The following is a 16,025-nucleotide window of genomic DNA, read 5'->3' on the forward strand; positions in this document are numbered from 1 at the left end:
AAAATCTTAACTGAAAATCTTGGCATGAGAAAGGTGTGTATAAAAATGGTCCTGAAGGAGCTCACTGATGAACAAAAGCAAAGGAGACTCGAAGTTTGCCGAGACCTTTTGGAGAGGCAAGATGATGTTTTGGGCCATGTTATCACTGGTGATGAAACCTCGGTGTACGAATATGACCCTGAAACAAAGCATCAAAGTGCACAATGGAAGTCAGCCAGCTCTCCATGACCAAAAAAATTCTGTCAGTCCAAATCAAGAGTCAAACGATGTTGCCAACCTTTTTTGATATCAGAGGGATTATTCATTATGAATTTGTACCAACTGGACAGACAGTTAACCAAGTTTACTATTTGGAAGTGCTGAAAAGGCTGCATGAAAAAGTTAGACAAAAACGAACTGAACTGTTTGCCAACAATACATGGCTCTTGCATCACGACAATACACCAACTCAACACGGCACTGCCTGTGAGGGAGTTTTCAGCCAGTAGACAAATAACTGTGTTCGAACACCCTCCCCACTCACCTGATCTCGCCCCAATGACTTCTTTACCTGAAGATAAAGGAAATATTGAAAGGAAGACATTTTGATGACATTCAGGACATCAAGGGTAATACGACCACAGCTCTGATGGCCATTCCATATAGAGTCCAAAATTGCTTTGAAGAGTGGACTAGGTGCTGGCATTGGTGCATAGCTTCCCAAGGGGAGTACTTCAGAGGTGACCATAGTGATATTCAGCAATGAAGTATGTAGCACTTTTTTCTTGGATGAATTCATGGACTCAATTGTCAGACTTTGTATATTCTTCTTCACCTTTTTCATCGATCCTCCACCCTTCTGTCAACCATCAGTTTGATCACTCTATGAGTCTGTTTTTGCTTTGTTTGTGCATTTGTTTTATTAGATTCCACATGTAAGTGAAACCATATAGTATTTGTCTTTGTATGACTTATTTCACTTAGCATAATACCCTCTAGGTCTATCAGTGTTGTTGCAAATAGCAACATTTCATTCTCTTTTGTTGCTGAGTAGTATTCCATTGTGTATATATACCACATTTTCTGTATGCAGTGATCTATTGATGGACACCTAGGTTGCTTTCATTATTTTGGTTATTGTAAATAATGCTGCAATGAACATAGGGGTGCATATCTTTTCTAATTAGTGTTTTCGTTTTCTTCAGATCAATACCCAGAAGTGGAATTGCTGGGTTGTATGGTAGATCTATTTTCAGTTTTTTGAGGAAACTCCATACTGTTTTCCATAGTGGCTGCACCAATTTTCAGTCCCACCTACAGTGCACAGCGGTTCCCTTTTCTCCACATCCTGGCCAACACTTGTTATTTGTTGACTTTTTGATAATAGCCATGCTGACTGGTGTGAGGTGGTGTCCCATTTTGGTTTTGATTTGCATTTCCCTGATGATTAGTGACACTGAGCATCTTTTCGTGTCTGTTGGCCATGTGTATGTCTTCTTTGGAGAAATGTCTCCTTATGTTCTCTGCCCGTTTTTGATCAAATTGTTTATTTTTTTTGTTATTGAGTTTATGAGCATTTATTTTGGATATCAACCCCTTATTAGATATATCATGTGCAAATATATTCTCCCATTCAGTAAGTTGTTTTTTAGGTTTTGTTGATGGTTTCCTTCGCTGTGCAGAAGCTTTTTAGTTTGATGAAGTCCATTTGTTTGTTTTGGTTTCCCTTACTCAAGGGGACATAACCAAAAAGATATTATTACTAAGACCAATGTCAAATAGATTGCTACCTATGTAAACAGTAAAATGGTGAACCTTTATCAGACTATATCTAACTAATAGGCAGAGATTGTCAGAATGGATAAAAATAAACAGACAAATAAGACCAATCTGCTGTCTGGAAGAGACTAACTTTAAATATACAGGTACAGTAAGGTAAATTAATAGGAAATATATACCATGAAGCAGTAGGTATAAGACCATCAGATTAGCTATGTTAAAACCAAATAAAGAAGGCTTCAACACAAACAGTATCACTTGAGGGATAGAGCGGCATTTCATAATGATGAAAGTGTCACCTTTCAGATGCTATAACAATCACAAATAGTATGTGACTATAACAAAGCTTGAATGCATTTGAAACGAATATTCACAGAATTAAAGGGTCAGATATCTACAAGCATTGTTGAGGATTAAACATCCCTCTCTCAGCAACTGATGAAACAACTAGACAGCAAAAAATTACAAGATATAGAAGCTGTGAACGCTATTACCCACATTGATCTAATAGATATTTATAGAACACTGTACCCAAAAATTGCAACAGAATACTCATTCTTTTCAAAGACACATGGTACATTCACTTAGATAAACTGTATGCTGGGGATATGTACATTTTAATACATTTAAAAGAGTTGAATTCACAAGGAGTATGTTCCTTGACCACAATGAAATTAAATTAGAAATCAATAAGAAATTAGAAATCAAAGAAGAACCTCAAATATTTGGAAATTAAAAAGCACACTTCTAAATAATGGGTGAAAAATAATCACACAAAAAATTAGAAAATATTTCAAACTGATTATGTGAATAGAATATTTTTCAAAATTTGTGAGTTCCAACTAAAGCAAAGCTTATGGAAAACCCTATGATTTTATATGCTTATTATATTAGAAAAGGCAAAAGGTCTAAAAGTTAGTGACCCTAGGATCCATCTTAAGAAGGTTGGAAAAGTAAAGTGAAGTAAATCCAAAGTAAGTAGAAAGGAAGCAAGGAAAACTGACTCTGGATGGTGAACACACAGTGCAATAAATAGATGATGAATTATAGAAATGTACACTTGAAATGTACACTTGAAACCTATGTAATTTTACTAACCAATGTCATCCCAATAAATTTAATAAAGATGAAAAGATTAGTAGTGAACTTGCTATGAAAAACCTTACCAAAGATAAAACACGAAGCCCAGATATTTTACTGATTAATTCTGCTAAACATTTAAAGAAGTAATACCAATCTTAAACAATCTTACAGAACATGGAGGAGGAGAGAACAGTTTCTAACCCATTTCACAAGGCCAGCATAACCTTTACCAGATAAAGGCATTACAAAAACATAAAATTACAGACCAGTATCCCTCATGAACTGAGACATAAAAATACATAACTTTAGCAAATCAAATTAAGTAATATGTAGAGACATAATCCATAATGACTACACCAAGTTTATCCTAGAGAAGCAGGCTGACATATCATTAAACAAAAACAAAAACGTAATTCATCACATTAAACAGAATAAAGGAGAAAACCCGTATGATTAGCAGATTCTGAAAAATTATTCAGCAACCTTCAATACCCTTTCAAGATTAAAAAAATTAAACTTTCAGCAAATTAGATATGGAAGAGAACTCCTCACTCTGTTAAAGGGCATCTACGAAAAACATATCTAACACTGTCCTTAAATGTAATTATTAAATGTAATTATTAAATGTAATTATTAAATGTAATTGTGACCACATTTTCCGTAAAAAAAAGGCCTGCAACAAAATAAGGATGCCTATTCTTACCACATCTGTTCATCATTAAATGAGCTGTCCTAGCCATTGCAATTAGGTAATAAAAAGAAATAAAAGAAATATAGATTAGAACGGAAGAAGCAAAACTCTCCTATTTATAGCTGGCATGATGGCGTATATATAAAGTCCTAAGACACCTACAAAACAACTGCTAGAACTACAAGATAAATATAACAAGGTTGCAGCATATAAGGTCAATGTACAAAAGTCAACTGACCATATTTTTATAGATTAGCAAACATTTGAAAAATGAAAATTTAAAAATAATTATACTTACAATAGGGTATAAAAGAATATACTTAGGAACAATTATGCAAAAAGACACAGAGAATCTGTACATTGATCACTCAAAATATGCTATGAGAAATTAAAGAAAACCTAAATCTTGCATTATACCATAATCATGAATTGAAAGACTCACTATTGTTAAGATGTCAGTTCTCACTAAATGAAATAAAACTTTATTTGAACATAAATCATAATCCCAGCAGGCTTTTTTTTTTTTTGGTACAAATTGACAATCTGATTTACAAATATATGACAAAGACTTAGAATATAAAAGGACTTCGAGTAAAGCAATCTTGAAAATGTACAGCAAAGTGGGATGACGTACAGTATCTTACTTGAAGACTTAGTAGCTGCAATAGTCAGTATGCTATTACATAAAGGTTGACAAATAGATTAATAGAACATAGGAACCCAGTACTGGACCCAAACATATATGGTGATTTGATTTAAGCAAGTCACCAAAGGATACAAATTAGGGAACAAGTTTTTCTATATAGATGCTGCTGGAACAACTGTATACCATGTTTCCCCAAAGATAGCACCTAGCCGGACCATCAGCTCTAATGAGCATCTTTTGGAGCAAAAATTAATATAAGACCTGGTATAATACAATATGATATAATACCGAGTCTTATATTAATTTTTGTTCCAAACAACGCATTAGATCTGATGGTCCGGCTAGGTCTTATTTTCTGGGAAACACAGTATCCATATGAAAAAAAAATGAACTTTGACCCACTTCACCTCATACCACATAAAAGTTAATTCAAGATGGAGCATAGTCAGAGCTATACTATAAACCTAAAAGTATAAAGCTTCTGGAATAGCACTGTTTAGTAGAACTTTCTGCAGTATTATAGAAATGGCCTCTATCTGCGTCATTCAGTAAGGTAGCCACTAGGCACATGTAGTTATTGAGTATTTGAAAGGTAGCTATTGCAATTAGAAAATGAATTTTAAATTTTATTTAACTTTATATTTAAATACTCATGTGGCTAATGGCTGCTGTATTGGACAGTGGAATTCTAGAAGAAAGTATAGGTGAATGACTTCACAAGCTGGGGGGTAGGCAGCTGTGCCTTAGACAGGACACAGAAAGCAATAACCATACACGAATGGTAAATTTACTCATCAAAACTTAAAACTTTTACTATCAAAAGACAGCACTAAGAAACTAAATGGGCACGCCACAGATTGGGAAAGTATTTGTAAAATAAATATATTGATAACATACTGGTATGAAGGATATATAAGGAAATCCTGAAGTTCAATTATAAAAAGACCTGCAATCCAATGAAAATTAGATAAAATATTTAAACAGACACTTTGCAAAGGAAGATAAACAAGTGCCCAGTAAGCACCAGAAAAAGTACTTACCATAATTTGTCATGGAAATGCAAATTAAAGCGTAAAATACTACATAAACCTCAGAAAGGCCAAAATACTAAAATTAAAACTGACATATTAAATGTTGTCAAAGATTTGGAACAAGAACTCTCGTACATTGATAGTGGAAGTGTAAAATGATACTATTTTGAGAAAAGTTCTGTCAGTTTCTTATGAATTTGTAGAATAACTCATCAGTTCCATTCCTAGACGTTTACCCAGCCAAAATAACATGCATTCACAAAATGACATATAGAATGATATAGCAGATTGATTCAGAATGACCCAAAACTGGAAACAGCTACAGTGTTTATCCATAAGAGAATGGATAAATAGGCTGTGCATATTTATACTATGGAATACTATAATATTACTCAATAAAAAGGAACAAACTACTGATATTATAAGAGCCACATGGACAAGTCTCAAAAATATTATACTGAGTGAAAGAAACCTTACATAAAGGCACAGGCTGTAAGATTTGATTTATATGAAGTTCAAGGACAGATGAAACTATGTAATGTGGAATAGAAAAATACTAGGAACATGGTTGCCTCTTACATGGGATGAGATTGACTGGTGGAATGAAGATAAGGAACTTTCTGGAGTTATGATAATGTTGATTAGGACTGTGATACATAATTTTGTGCATTTGTCAAAACTTATAGAATGGTGCCCTTAGGCTATGAATATTTTATTTTATGTAACTTTTACCTGAAAATAAAATAACTTGAACTCTAGTTAATGATATGTTTAGGGTTTAGTGTACTGAAGTCTATAACTTACTTAGAAATGCTTCAATATAATAAAATGGATTAATATATGTCCCATGGGATGACTCATATATGACAAAACAAGGACAGTAACTGTTCATTGCAGACTCTAGGTAGTGAGTATATAAGTACTCCCTATACAAATTCTTAATTCTTTCAACTTTTAAGAGTTAAGAATTCTTAATTCTTTCAATCTATGTATTTGGACATTTTTATGATAAATGTTAGAAAATATTTAATATGATTTTTCATGATAAAAATGACATATGCTCAGCAAAAATATTTGGAAAATATAGCAAATGAAAGGAGGAAATAATATTTTCCATAGCCCAACCATTCAGAAATAACTATTACTTGTTTTTGCTTTTAGTCTTTTTTCTGTGCTTTATTTTTGCTTTGTTTAATGTCTATGATTATATTTTATTAATATATGCTGTCTTGTATCCTATAAAAATATCCCATTTTCCCCCAATAAGCTTTATGACATATCATTTCCACTGTGAGATCATATTCAATTGAGCTAGTATACAAAGCTTACTTAAGCATCCACTTACTTTGCATGTTTAGATTGTTTTTCATATTTTACTGATATACAACTACAGTGGATAACAGAAATATTGTTCTGTTTTTAGATCCTTATAAGTGAAAATACCATGTTAAAATGTGTGAAAAGTTTCAAAGCCCTTCATACACATTGTCAAATGGTTGACGGTTCCATCCCTTTCCAGAATAGCTCCTGAGACACCTTCACAGACCCCCAGAACTCAATAGCCAGTTAAAGCACCACTGATCTAGAATATTTTAGTTATTCACATTCAGAGAGGTTTAGTAACTTGTTGATGGTCCTAGCTAATAATTGGCAGAACTACCACTGGATACTACATGTATCCAGGCAGTATTCAGCGTAAAAACAGGTGCTTAATAATGTTTGTTAAGTGAACACATGGAAAAATGAAGGTACCAAAGGCTTATATCAACTTAAATTTCTATTTCCTATGTATTTCCCTTCAGAAGTACGAAACAGTTTAGTTTCTTTCTGATCTAGCCAGGACATTGTTCTCATTTGCATATTGTTTTTTTTGTTCTGTCTGCACCTACTGCTTCTGATTTTCCCTTGGCTCAGAACACAGAGTTACATGTAAAGTCTATGCATTACAACATGCTAATTGATCTATTGTTGGAAATGTGACATGAATATTCTGACTACTCTTAGCCTTCTAGTGTGAATTGCAAAAGGATTTACATATATAGTGTGTGATTCCTCTGAGTAAAGAGTCCTCTGTAGGTTTCCATAGGCAACGGAATGTGTACAATCTGCCCCCCTTATCCACAGGGGATACTGTTCCATGACCCCCAGTGGATGCCTGAAATCACGGATAGTTTCAAACCCTATATATATGTTTTTTCCTATACATACATACCTATGATAAAGTTTAATTTGTAAATTAGGCACAGTAAGAAATTAACAACAGTAACTAATAATAAAATAGAACAATTATGATATACCGTAATAAAAGTTATGTGAATATGGGGTCTCTCTCTCTCTCTCTCGCTCTCTCTCTCTCTCATAACCAATCTGATAACCAAGACAACTACTCAGTAACTAACCGGCAGGTAGCGTATGTAGCAAGGATATGCTAGAGAAAGGGAGAGTCACAATGTCTCAGATGGGACAGAACAGGATGGTGTGAGATTTCATCACGCTACTCAGAACAGCACACAGTTTTAAAACTTATGAATTGTTGAATTATGAAATTTTCCACTTAATATTTTTGGACCAGGGTTGACTGCAGGTACCTGCAACCACAGAAAGCCAAGTCGCAGATAAGGGGGGACGACTGTATTCAGCCCAGGGTTTGGGCAGGACACGCCGTGCCCTCCAGCAGGCCTGGGGCGACTGAGCTGGGGCTGCCATCAGCACAGACATTGTACTGGGCAGCCGTGTCAGTGGGCGCTCCCGGATTTTGTGATTCCAGGGGTTGTGAAGCTGCTGTCTTGTGGGGACGCGAGCTTCCTCTGAAAGGGAGAAGGGTAGGGAGGGGGCACTTCTGTTATAAGTAAACCCAGGAGGAAGAATTGTGTTCAAGGAAGAAAATGAGACTAATTATTCTTTATTACCATTCCTCGCTCAGAGAACGAATCAAGTATTGCTGTGAGCAGCTGCGTACTCTGTTGCCATATATAAAGGGGAGAAAGAACGATGCCGCTTCGATTCTTGAGGCAACAGTTGATTATGTGAAGTATATCCGGGAGAAAATCCCTCCAGCCGTGATGGGCCAGGTATTCAACTCCCAAGCCCTTGAATTTTATTGTCATAGATCATGCTTTAATGCTACAATTTTTTTTCTCTATTTTTTATCACTGGAAATGTATGTGTGTTTGTATATATGAAAAAAAAATCTCTAAATAGATTTTTCTCTCTACTTTTTAGATTACAGAAGCACTTCAGAGCAATAGGAGGTTTTGTAAGACACAACCAGTGCCCATCCAGGTCTCCCTCCCAGGCACGGTCATGGCCCAGAGGTAGGATACGGGCCCCTGTTAGTTCCCTCAGTGCTAGGGCCGGAAGTGTAGACAGGCACGGAACCCGCCATGGTGAGCACTCAGGCATGTGTTAGCAATCAGTGGGCTTTTCCCACTGCCGACGTGATAAAATACGTAGAGTCTCAGGCTCATGATCCTTTCATCACTGGCCTTACTCTTGGTATTTCTGAGCATCTTAAAAATGGAGCTTTACCAGTAGTTGGTTATGACTGGGGCGATCCAGTGGGGGCGCGATGGAGTCTGGCATTCCTCTGTCACAGGTGGTCAGAGGCTTTGGCGCAGTCCAGTCCTGCTGCAACCGGGAGTCTTTACGTTGCTAGTACACAAGGGGACCTGCCAAAGGAATGCTTCCTATTTAAATTGATTAGAATATGTAAACAAAGGAAATTGAGGGAGGAAAAGCAGGTCATTCCTCTATATCCTGAAGAATTATCATGAGTCCTGTTCAGCAGTTTGTTGTTTTATTTAAATGATCCATAGTTTAGGCTCTTGTCTGTTTTTTAGAACTTGAATGATAGAGCAGTTGAACTGAGCCACGTTCATGTTGCCTTCCTTGAGAACTGTGTATTTTTTCTGTCCTTTGAAGGGAAGACAGTGTATTGGCAAGCACGTATTCACCTGTGAGAGGGATCAGATTCCTGGCTAATAAGTGCTTGAACGTATACTCCGTTCCTGCCTCCGGGGGCTCCTTGGATGACGCCATGCGAGGTGAGCACCACCTGCCCTGGGCCGCTGTGGCGCGCTTGGGTCTGCATGCCCGCTGTGTGGAGCCCGGGTTCCTAGGCATTCACCTCCACAGACAGGGAAAGGAGCGAGGCTGGCAGATTCCGCCAGGAGTCCTGGTGGTGTCCGCTGGGAGCACACCTGGCCACAGGCCGCACAGGCACCTGTATCCCAGAAATGGGGCTTACAGTCGACCATCATTACCAGAAAGCTCATATTACTGATGATGAGTACACTGGTGACTTTATTGATGTGACTACTAGAATCTAAAGGGAAGGGAAGTATTCGTATTAATTCGGTAGTACTAACTATGTCCTGAGCACAGAACACATTCATTTATTGACTTTCTTCTTGTCTTTGCTCAAGTGTCACCTTCTCAGGGTCATTCTCAGCCGCCCAACTTAAACTGCGCAATCCTGGGCAGCACCACCCCACACGTGGGGCTCCTCACCGCGTTTTCTGCTGTGTCCTCCACAGCACTCACCGCCGAATGTTCTTTACTTGCACACTTAGCTCATCGCCTGTCGTCTCCCACTAAAGTATCAACTCCATGAAGACAAGGAGTGTGTCTTTGTTTGTTTGTTTTTTTGCCTGTTTTGTTCATTGCTGTATTTCTAGTACCTAGTGCAATGAGGGGCTCACAGTAGGTGCTTAAGAAACGCCCATTACGTGCGTATTCATTGTGGAACAAACATTTGCCCACCACAAGGCGTTTTGCTACTGGGGTTATATAGTCTAGACATGCCGCACACTTGTAGAAGTAAGAAGATGGAAGAAAGCAGAGCCCGAGTGGAAGAACACCGCCAGCAGTTTGTGCCTTGGTATCCCTGAAGGTTACTCTTCAGGGAGAAACCAGTGTGGTTGCACCGCCACCCTGCATGGCGGACGCTGGGTGACTGACACCCTTCCCCATCTCCTCAGTGCCCTGGTCCGAGGTCAGCCTGCTGCTGGCTTTGCGAAGGGACTCGGCTCTCTCCCTTCAGCCCCTTCTCTGTGCTGGGAATGCCCTTTCCCACCCTCTCCCTGACGGACTCCCGGTTCTTCCCTTAGGGTCCCTCCTTCACAGATAGGGACACAAGGACGCACAAGATGCCGTTCTTGTTGTTACGGAGCTCACAGTTTCTAGCAGAGAGGGTCACCAGAGCCGACTACGATTCCTCTAGTAATTGAAGTGCCGTCATAGAGGTACTATGCATATTACGGGATACAGCGGAAGCCACAGGAACCGATGAGGTTTCCAGGAATGGTGTCTAAGGTCGAAAGAGAGAGGAGGCCAAAACTAGAATACAGCCCTCCGTGTTCATGCAGTCAAGTCAGCCCCAGGGGGCTTTGTTAGTCGATTTAGACTTTTCTCCTGACTAGGGGCGAGCGAGGGGAGTGAGAGTAGGAAAAAAGTAGCCGTGAGCTACGGCTAATCTGCTTAAAGTAGCTGGGCCTGGATGCCAACCAGAGTGGTTAAATCAGACAGAAGTCAGGGCACAGGCATATGCCTATCTGTCACTTCTTAGACAGTAGTACCTTGGTTTTAGAACGTCTCCGTTGACGCACATTTCGGTTTACGAACGCTGTAATCCCAGAAGTAAGTGCTTCGGTTTTCGAACACGCCTCGAAGTCAAATATGTCACGCAGCTTCCGCTGAGTGCAAGATCCTGAGGCTTAGCTGTCGGCTGTTTTCAAACGTTTCAGAACTCGAACGGTCTTCTGGAACGGATTACGTTCGAAAACCGAGGTACCACTGTACATGCACTACTACGGCATTCTCATTATTTATGTTCTGCAGACACTCTGAAATACTCCTTCCAGGGTAGTGAGTTCAGGCCTTCTGTGTCCCAGGATCTCTTGTATCACATCACCTAAACCAGCTGCTCCTGGGATGACACAGGTATGCTAACGAGGGCCATAGCCTTGTGGCACATTCAGAGTGGAGGGGAGCCTAAAGGTCATTGAGTCAAACCCCCAATTTTTATTTTATTTATATACATTTCACCATTTGAAAAGCAATATTAGTCCTTTACTCACCCAGCCAAGATAATAACTTTGTTCATTTTTTATGTATTTTCTTCATTTTAAGTATTTTTATGCATATTTTTCTACAGTAGTAATCATATGAAAAATCAAATTTTGTCTCTGCTTTTGTTGCTTAAGATCATGTCATATATACTTAAATTTTTTTACTATGCAGCCATCATCACCATTTTAATTGTTTTAGTAGTTTATCACATGATTTACAGAATGATTTTCTTAGCCATCCTCCAATTGCGACATTTAGTGTTTCCCGTTTTATGGGGAGAAGACTTTTATATATAATATGACAGGAAATATTTCCCCACGTACAGACTTTTCTGTATTTTGGACTTTTCCTTGGACTGGACACCTGGAAGTCTGTGATGAATGGGTCTGTGATGTGAGCACATGTATAGCTTGTAACCCATGTTACCAAATTGGGTTGGAAAGGGGATTGGGACAGTTAAAATCAATTATGTCTTTCAAATTTCACTTTTATCACCTCGGTCAATAAATTGAAGGCTGGGGAAGTTAAATAACCACCTGAGGTCACCAGGTTTCTGTGCTAAAGTCTGACTCGTGACACAGAAATGCTGATCTGAGTCAGTGTTTAGACTTTATTAGGTGGTCCTGACTTGTCCTTTCCCATAAATCTCTGTACACATGTGCTGAAATGCAAATATTCACAAACATTCCAGATACATTTACATTTAAAGTGGAAATAAAATTACTTTTATTAATATTCCTGTCCAGAAGAGAGTAAGTATTCACAATGTTGAGATTACATTGTAAACATTCATTATATATTTAAAAATATTTTTCTGCCTTCTGTGTACTGTATAGAGTATAGGTATACACTCTCTGCCACTTCACCAATAGAAAATCGACCAAACTTTATTCATGGCTGAATGGAGTGCTTTCCGACATGCTTCCTTGCTTCATAGGGATGGTCACAATTTTGATTATGATGGAAGCACACACACACACACACACACACACACACACACACACTCACACTCCCAAAGGCACAGAGATCTGATGTTCCTCTAAAATCTGTCTTTTAATGACACGTGAACACTAATTTGTAGTGTATATATTGAACTAAATGTCGCTACTAACAAGTTCACTGTTCTTCCGACAGCATTTAAGTGTAGCAGTAGTATAAGTTTGTAACATGAGGGAATGAAATAGAGGGCAGTTCATTTCATATACTCATATGGTAGTTCAGAGTTACGGTCGTGTATACTGACAGATTTTTTTTTTCTTCTTAAAGGTCAGTCTAGCTCCACTGCAGAGAATGCTATTGGTGATATGTATAAAAGTCTAGTTCCCAGCACAGCTCTCTCTCTCAATTCCTTCCATGCTGTCAGATACTATTCTAAAGTCATCCCTTCCTATGATGCAGCAGCCGTAACAAATCAGAACATCTCAGTTCATTTTCCATCAGCTGTGCCCAAAGTGTCCAAGTTTCTTCCTCAGCACTGCAATTCTGTGCTGGGCCAGACGTGCACAGCACATGCCAACTGCCTGGTAAGTCTTCTGGGGTCTTGGATCATATCAGACTCTATCATTCCAGCCAGCAAGGCCCCTGACTTGCATTTTGCTGCTAATACTCTGGTCAGAAATCTCTTAGACTGGGACGAGGTGCAGTTAACCCAGGCTCTCGTTCTGCATGCTGCAGGACTCTGTGTATCCAGAGTCAGTGCATCTGAAGGTGGCTCTGCTGGTTGACACTAAGTGACCAGATGGAACATGATTTCATTGAGAGCCCCTCCTCTCGGCCCCTCTGCTTCCTCAATGCCCCATCCCGTTTCCCAGCCTCTCGCTCAGCTGGCCCCATCAGTGGCTGCTGATCTGTCTTCTAGGCTGGCAGTTACTCACACTAGATGAAAACCGGTTCTTCTGACACCAGCTAGGCTATTTGCAGATCCCAGATGTCCTCATATCGCAGATATTTATCGAGCACCCATGATGTTCTGGCATTGCGCTAACCACCGAGAATGTAGTGTATGTATAAAGATAGCACAGTCCGTGCCCTCTTGGAGCTTTAGTGTCACAGAGGCAGGCAGTTGTGATGCACATTGGAGCACATAGGAGAAATACCTCGGATATATAATATAATCTAGCGTTGGGAGAGGTTAAGGACTGCTTACTGCTGCAAGAAGTACTGTCTAAGCCGAGACATGAGAAGTAAGAAGTAGCCTGGTAGGGCGGTAGGAGTTGGGAGTGAGGAAGAGCATTCCAGGCAGATGGATCAGCATATATAAATAGTAGTGTCTTGGTTTTTTTTTTGTTTTTTTTTGGAAGAACTGTCCAGTTCTAGAGGAAGACCCACACCAGACTGGCCTGCTTAAAATGTACTTCTGATAATCTTAATATAGTTGCTAATACTTTTGCATATTAATAATAGCTAACATGTTTTGAACACTCAATAATTAAAGAACAGTGCCTAATATTTTATGTCCTTAATGTGGATGGTCTGGTGACTCTATGAAACAATCCATTGAGCAAGGTATTATTATTTCCATATGACATGTATGGAATGGGAATAATAGTGACCTTACCAGAACAATGTTTGAGAAAAATATTCTAGAGAATCAGAGAGAAATTTTACAATACGAAGTGTCTACAAATATATTACTATTGCTGATGATCATCAGGGTACAAATAGGAAAACCCGAGGAAATGAAAAAAGGATTGCAACATTAATTTTTTATTGTTGACCTATAGTTTTTGTTGTAAGAAAAAAATTACTTTTAATAACAGTAAATAGTACATATTTTAAAACCTGTAGGTTTATTGATGTGAAGATTTCATATGGTTTTACAAATCATTTCATATTGCTTTAGGACATAGAAAACATATTTATGACATTATGAGTAAGAACAGGCCAGGATTCAATTAATGTGGTGTTTTTTTTTCCCCCTCTTTGCAGCAACAGTTTTGGGCATATTAATAGCACATGTTTGAAATTCTCACTCTAGACCACCTATTGGGCGCAGTTTGATAATATGTGAAGAATGGAACAAAGAATGATCTCGAAAGCTACATCCAGAGGCCTAATATCAAAAGAGTTTGCATTGCATGGTTTATGATAAATGTACTAAAAGCTTCTACAGACAGAAAGACAGCAAAAGTGCTATCTTTTCACATGCCTTCACTTATCTTCATACGTACTTGGATCTCCCACACCCAGAAAGCTACAAGAACAAATGTCCTAGGTGACCTAGACTCTTTGTTTATCTCAAAAAAGATTCCACAATTTATGGGGAAAAAAGTGCATTATATAAAAGATCCACATAGACTTGATAAAGTGGTAAAATTGGGGAGGTGCCTTGATACTCTGGTGTCCCTGAGTACAGGTATTGCAATTTGACTCTTATTTTTAGTATCACTGAATTGCTGTCACTTATTTCTGGGTAGTTTCTTTTGTAGGTTTCACATTTTAGAGAGCTTCATTATTCACCATTCAAACTAAGATGTCTTAGTTTGAGAGAGGTGTTTACCTCCCCGCTTGACTACTAATGAATAAATTGACATATTTGTTTTTATATTTCATAATCCCTTGAGTGAAATAATAGCTAATAGATAAAATTTTCTTTCTGGATCTTTAGTTACAGATTAGCAGGTGCTTCTTTGTTTTTCATCTTTTCTTCCCCATAGGTATTAGAAAAGGCTGTTGAAAATAAGGGGAGAAAAATGTTTGTTTTACATTTCCTTGAAGTATTCTTATGCATAATATAAGTTTTATTGTTAAATATTCAGTTTTGACCCTGAAAATGGCAACCCATTTTTGTTTTGTTTAACAAATATGTGTTCCCTCTTTTAGTAGTACTATGTAGGGAATTTAATTTTACTCGACTTTTGAGAAGTTTAAAAATTACTTTAGGCACAGCCTAATTTTCATGTTAAATTGTATAGCTTTCCTTTGAGGATGCGTTGATGATGGAATCTGTAGATGTTTGATAAACTTTATAAAGGAACTAGAAGTTTCTAAGTAAGATTCTATGCTTATTATTATAAATGTGTGCTGACTCTTCATACTCTTGCCGTTACGAGTAATTGCTTTGGCTTTGTGTGAGAACCTGTTGAGGTATTTTGGGCACTGAGATGACTTCCTACATTCACAGCTGGTCTTACTTGCTACTGGGACTTTGCTTTGCATCAGGATTTCTCTAGATCCACTGTGGACCGGGAGAGACAGACTATGGCTGGTAATTCAACAGGGGACCTATAGGTACGTCCCATAGATCCTGTCTACTGCAAGTCTCAGTCCCCTTTTTCTTTCAACACGGAGAGGAGGCCACCAGATCTATTGTTAAAGCTCTGGGGTTTTTTTTTCAGAGTTGGTTCCCATGATCCCAAACTCCATGCGGTGTCCAAATTCATTTCTAGTACTAAAATTTCATTTTTAATAAATTATACTCTTCCAGGTAAGTTCAACTGTCAGCCAAGGAGGAAAGGTTAGTTGGGCCTCAGCCCGTAGCAAAAGAGCAGAATTTTTTTCCTTTATAAAATCAAGTTGGCTGGTCATGAGATGGTGCCAGTATTATTGTCACTATGAAAAAGATATACGGAGTTTGCCTAGAAAAGCGAGAGCTTGCAGCATTCACACTGGTGGTAGAGGGTCAGAAATAAACATTTGTCAAGCCTTTTCTGTGGCCCCGTAAAATTATTAGATATTTCCTTGAGGAGAGGGTTTAGCCTTATTCATGGCTATATTCTCAGTGTCAACCATGTTGCTCGTTGGATGG

General features: G+C 38.3%; 1 protein-coding gene across 3 annotated transcripts in view; it reads left to right on the plus strand.

Moving 5' to 3' along the window:
* Positions 1 to 15,246, plus strand: part of SOHLH2 (spermatogenesis and oogenesis specific basic helix-loop-helix 2) — a 49,158-nt gene extending 33,912 nt beyond the window's left edge. Inside the window, exons 7-11 of one of the 3 annotated variants that reach the window (XM_033103736.1) lie at positions 8,133 to 8,280; positions 8,432 to 8,523; positions 9,131 to 9,252; positions 12,545 to 12,801; positions 14,207 to 15,246. In XM_033103736.1, the coding sequence (XP_032959627.1) occupies positions 8,133 to 8,280; positions 8,432 to 8,523; positions 9,131 to 9,252; positions 12,545 to 12,801; positions 14,207 to 14,227 (640 nt within the window). In that variant the 3' untranslated portion in view covers positions 14,228 to 15,246. Of the gene's footprint in view, positions 1 to 8,132; positions 8,281 to 8,431; positions 8,524 to 9,130; positions 9,253 to 11,047; positions 11,379 to 12,544; positions 12,802 to 14,206 lie in introns of those variants that run through there. The other 2 variants (XM_033103738.1, XM_033103737.1) reach the window with 2 other exon arrangements.
* Positions 15,247 to 16,025: the final 779 nt, after the last annotated feature.

This window comes from Rhinolophus ferrumequinum, chromosome 4 (genome assembly GCF_004115265.2).
Source record: "Rhinolophus ferrumequinum isolate MPI-CBG mRhiFer1 chromosome 4, mRhiFer1_v1.p, whole genome shotgun sequence".
Classification (NCBI taxonomy): domain Eukaryota; kingdom Metazoa; phylum Chordata; class Mammalia; order Chiroptera; family Rhinolophidae; genus Rhinolophus; species Rhinolophus ferrumequinum.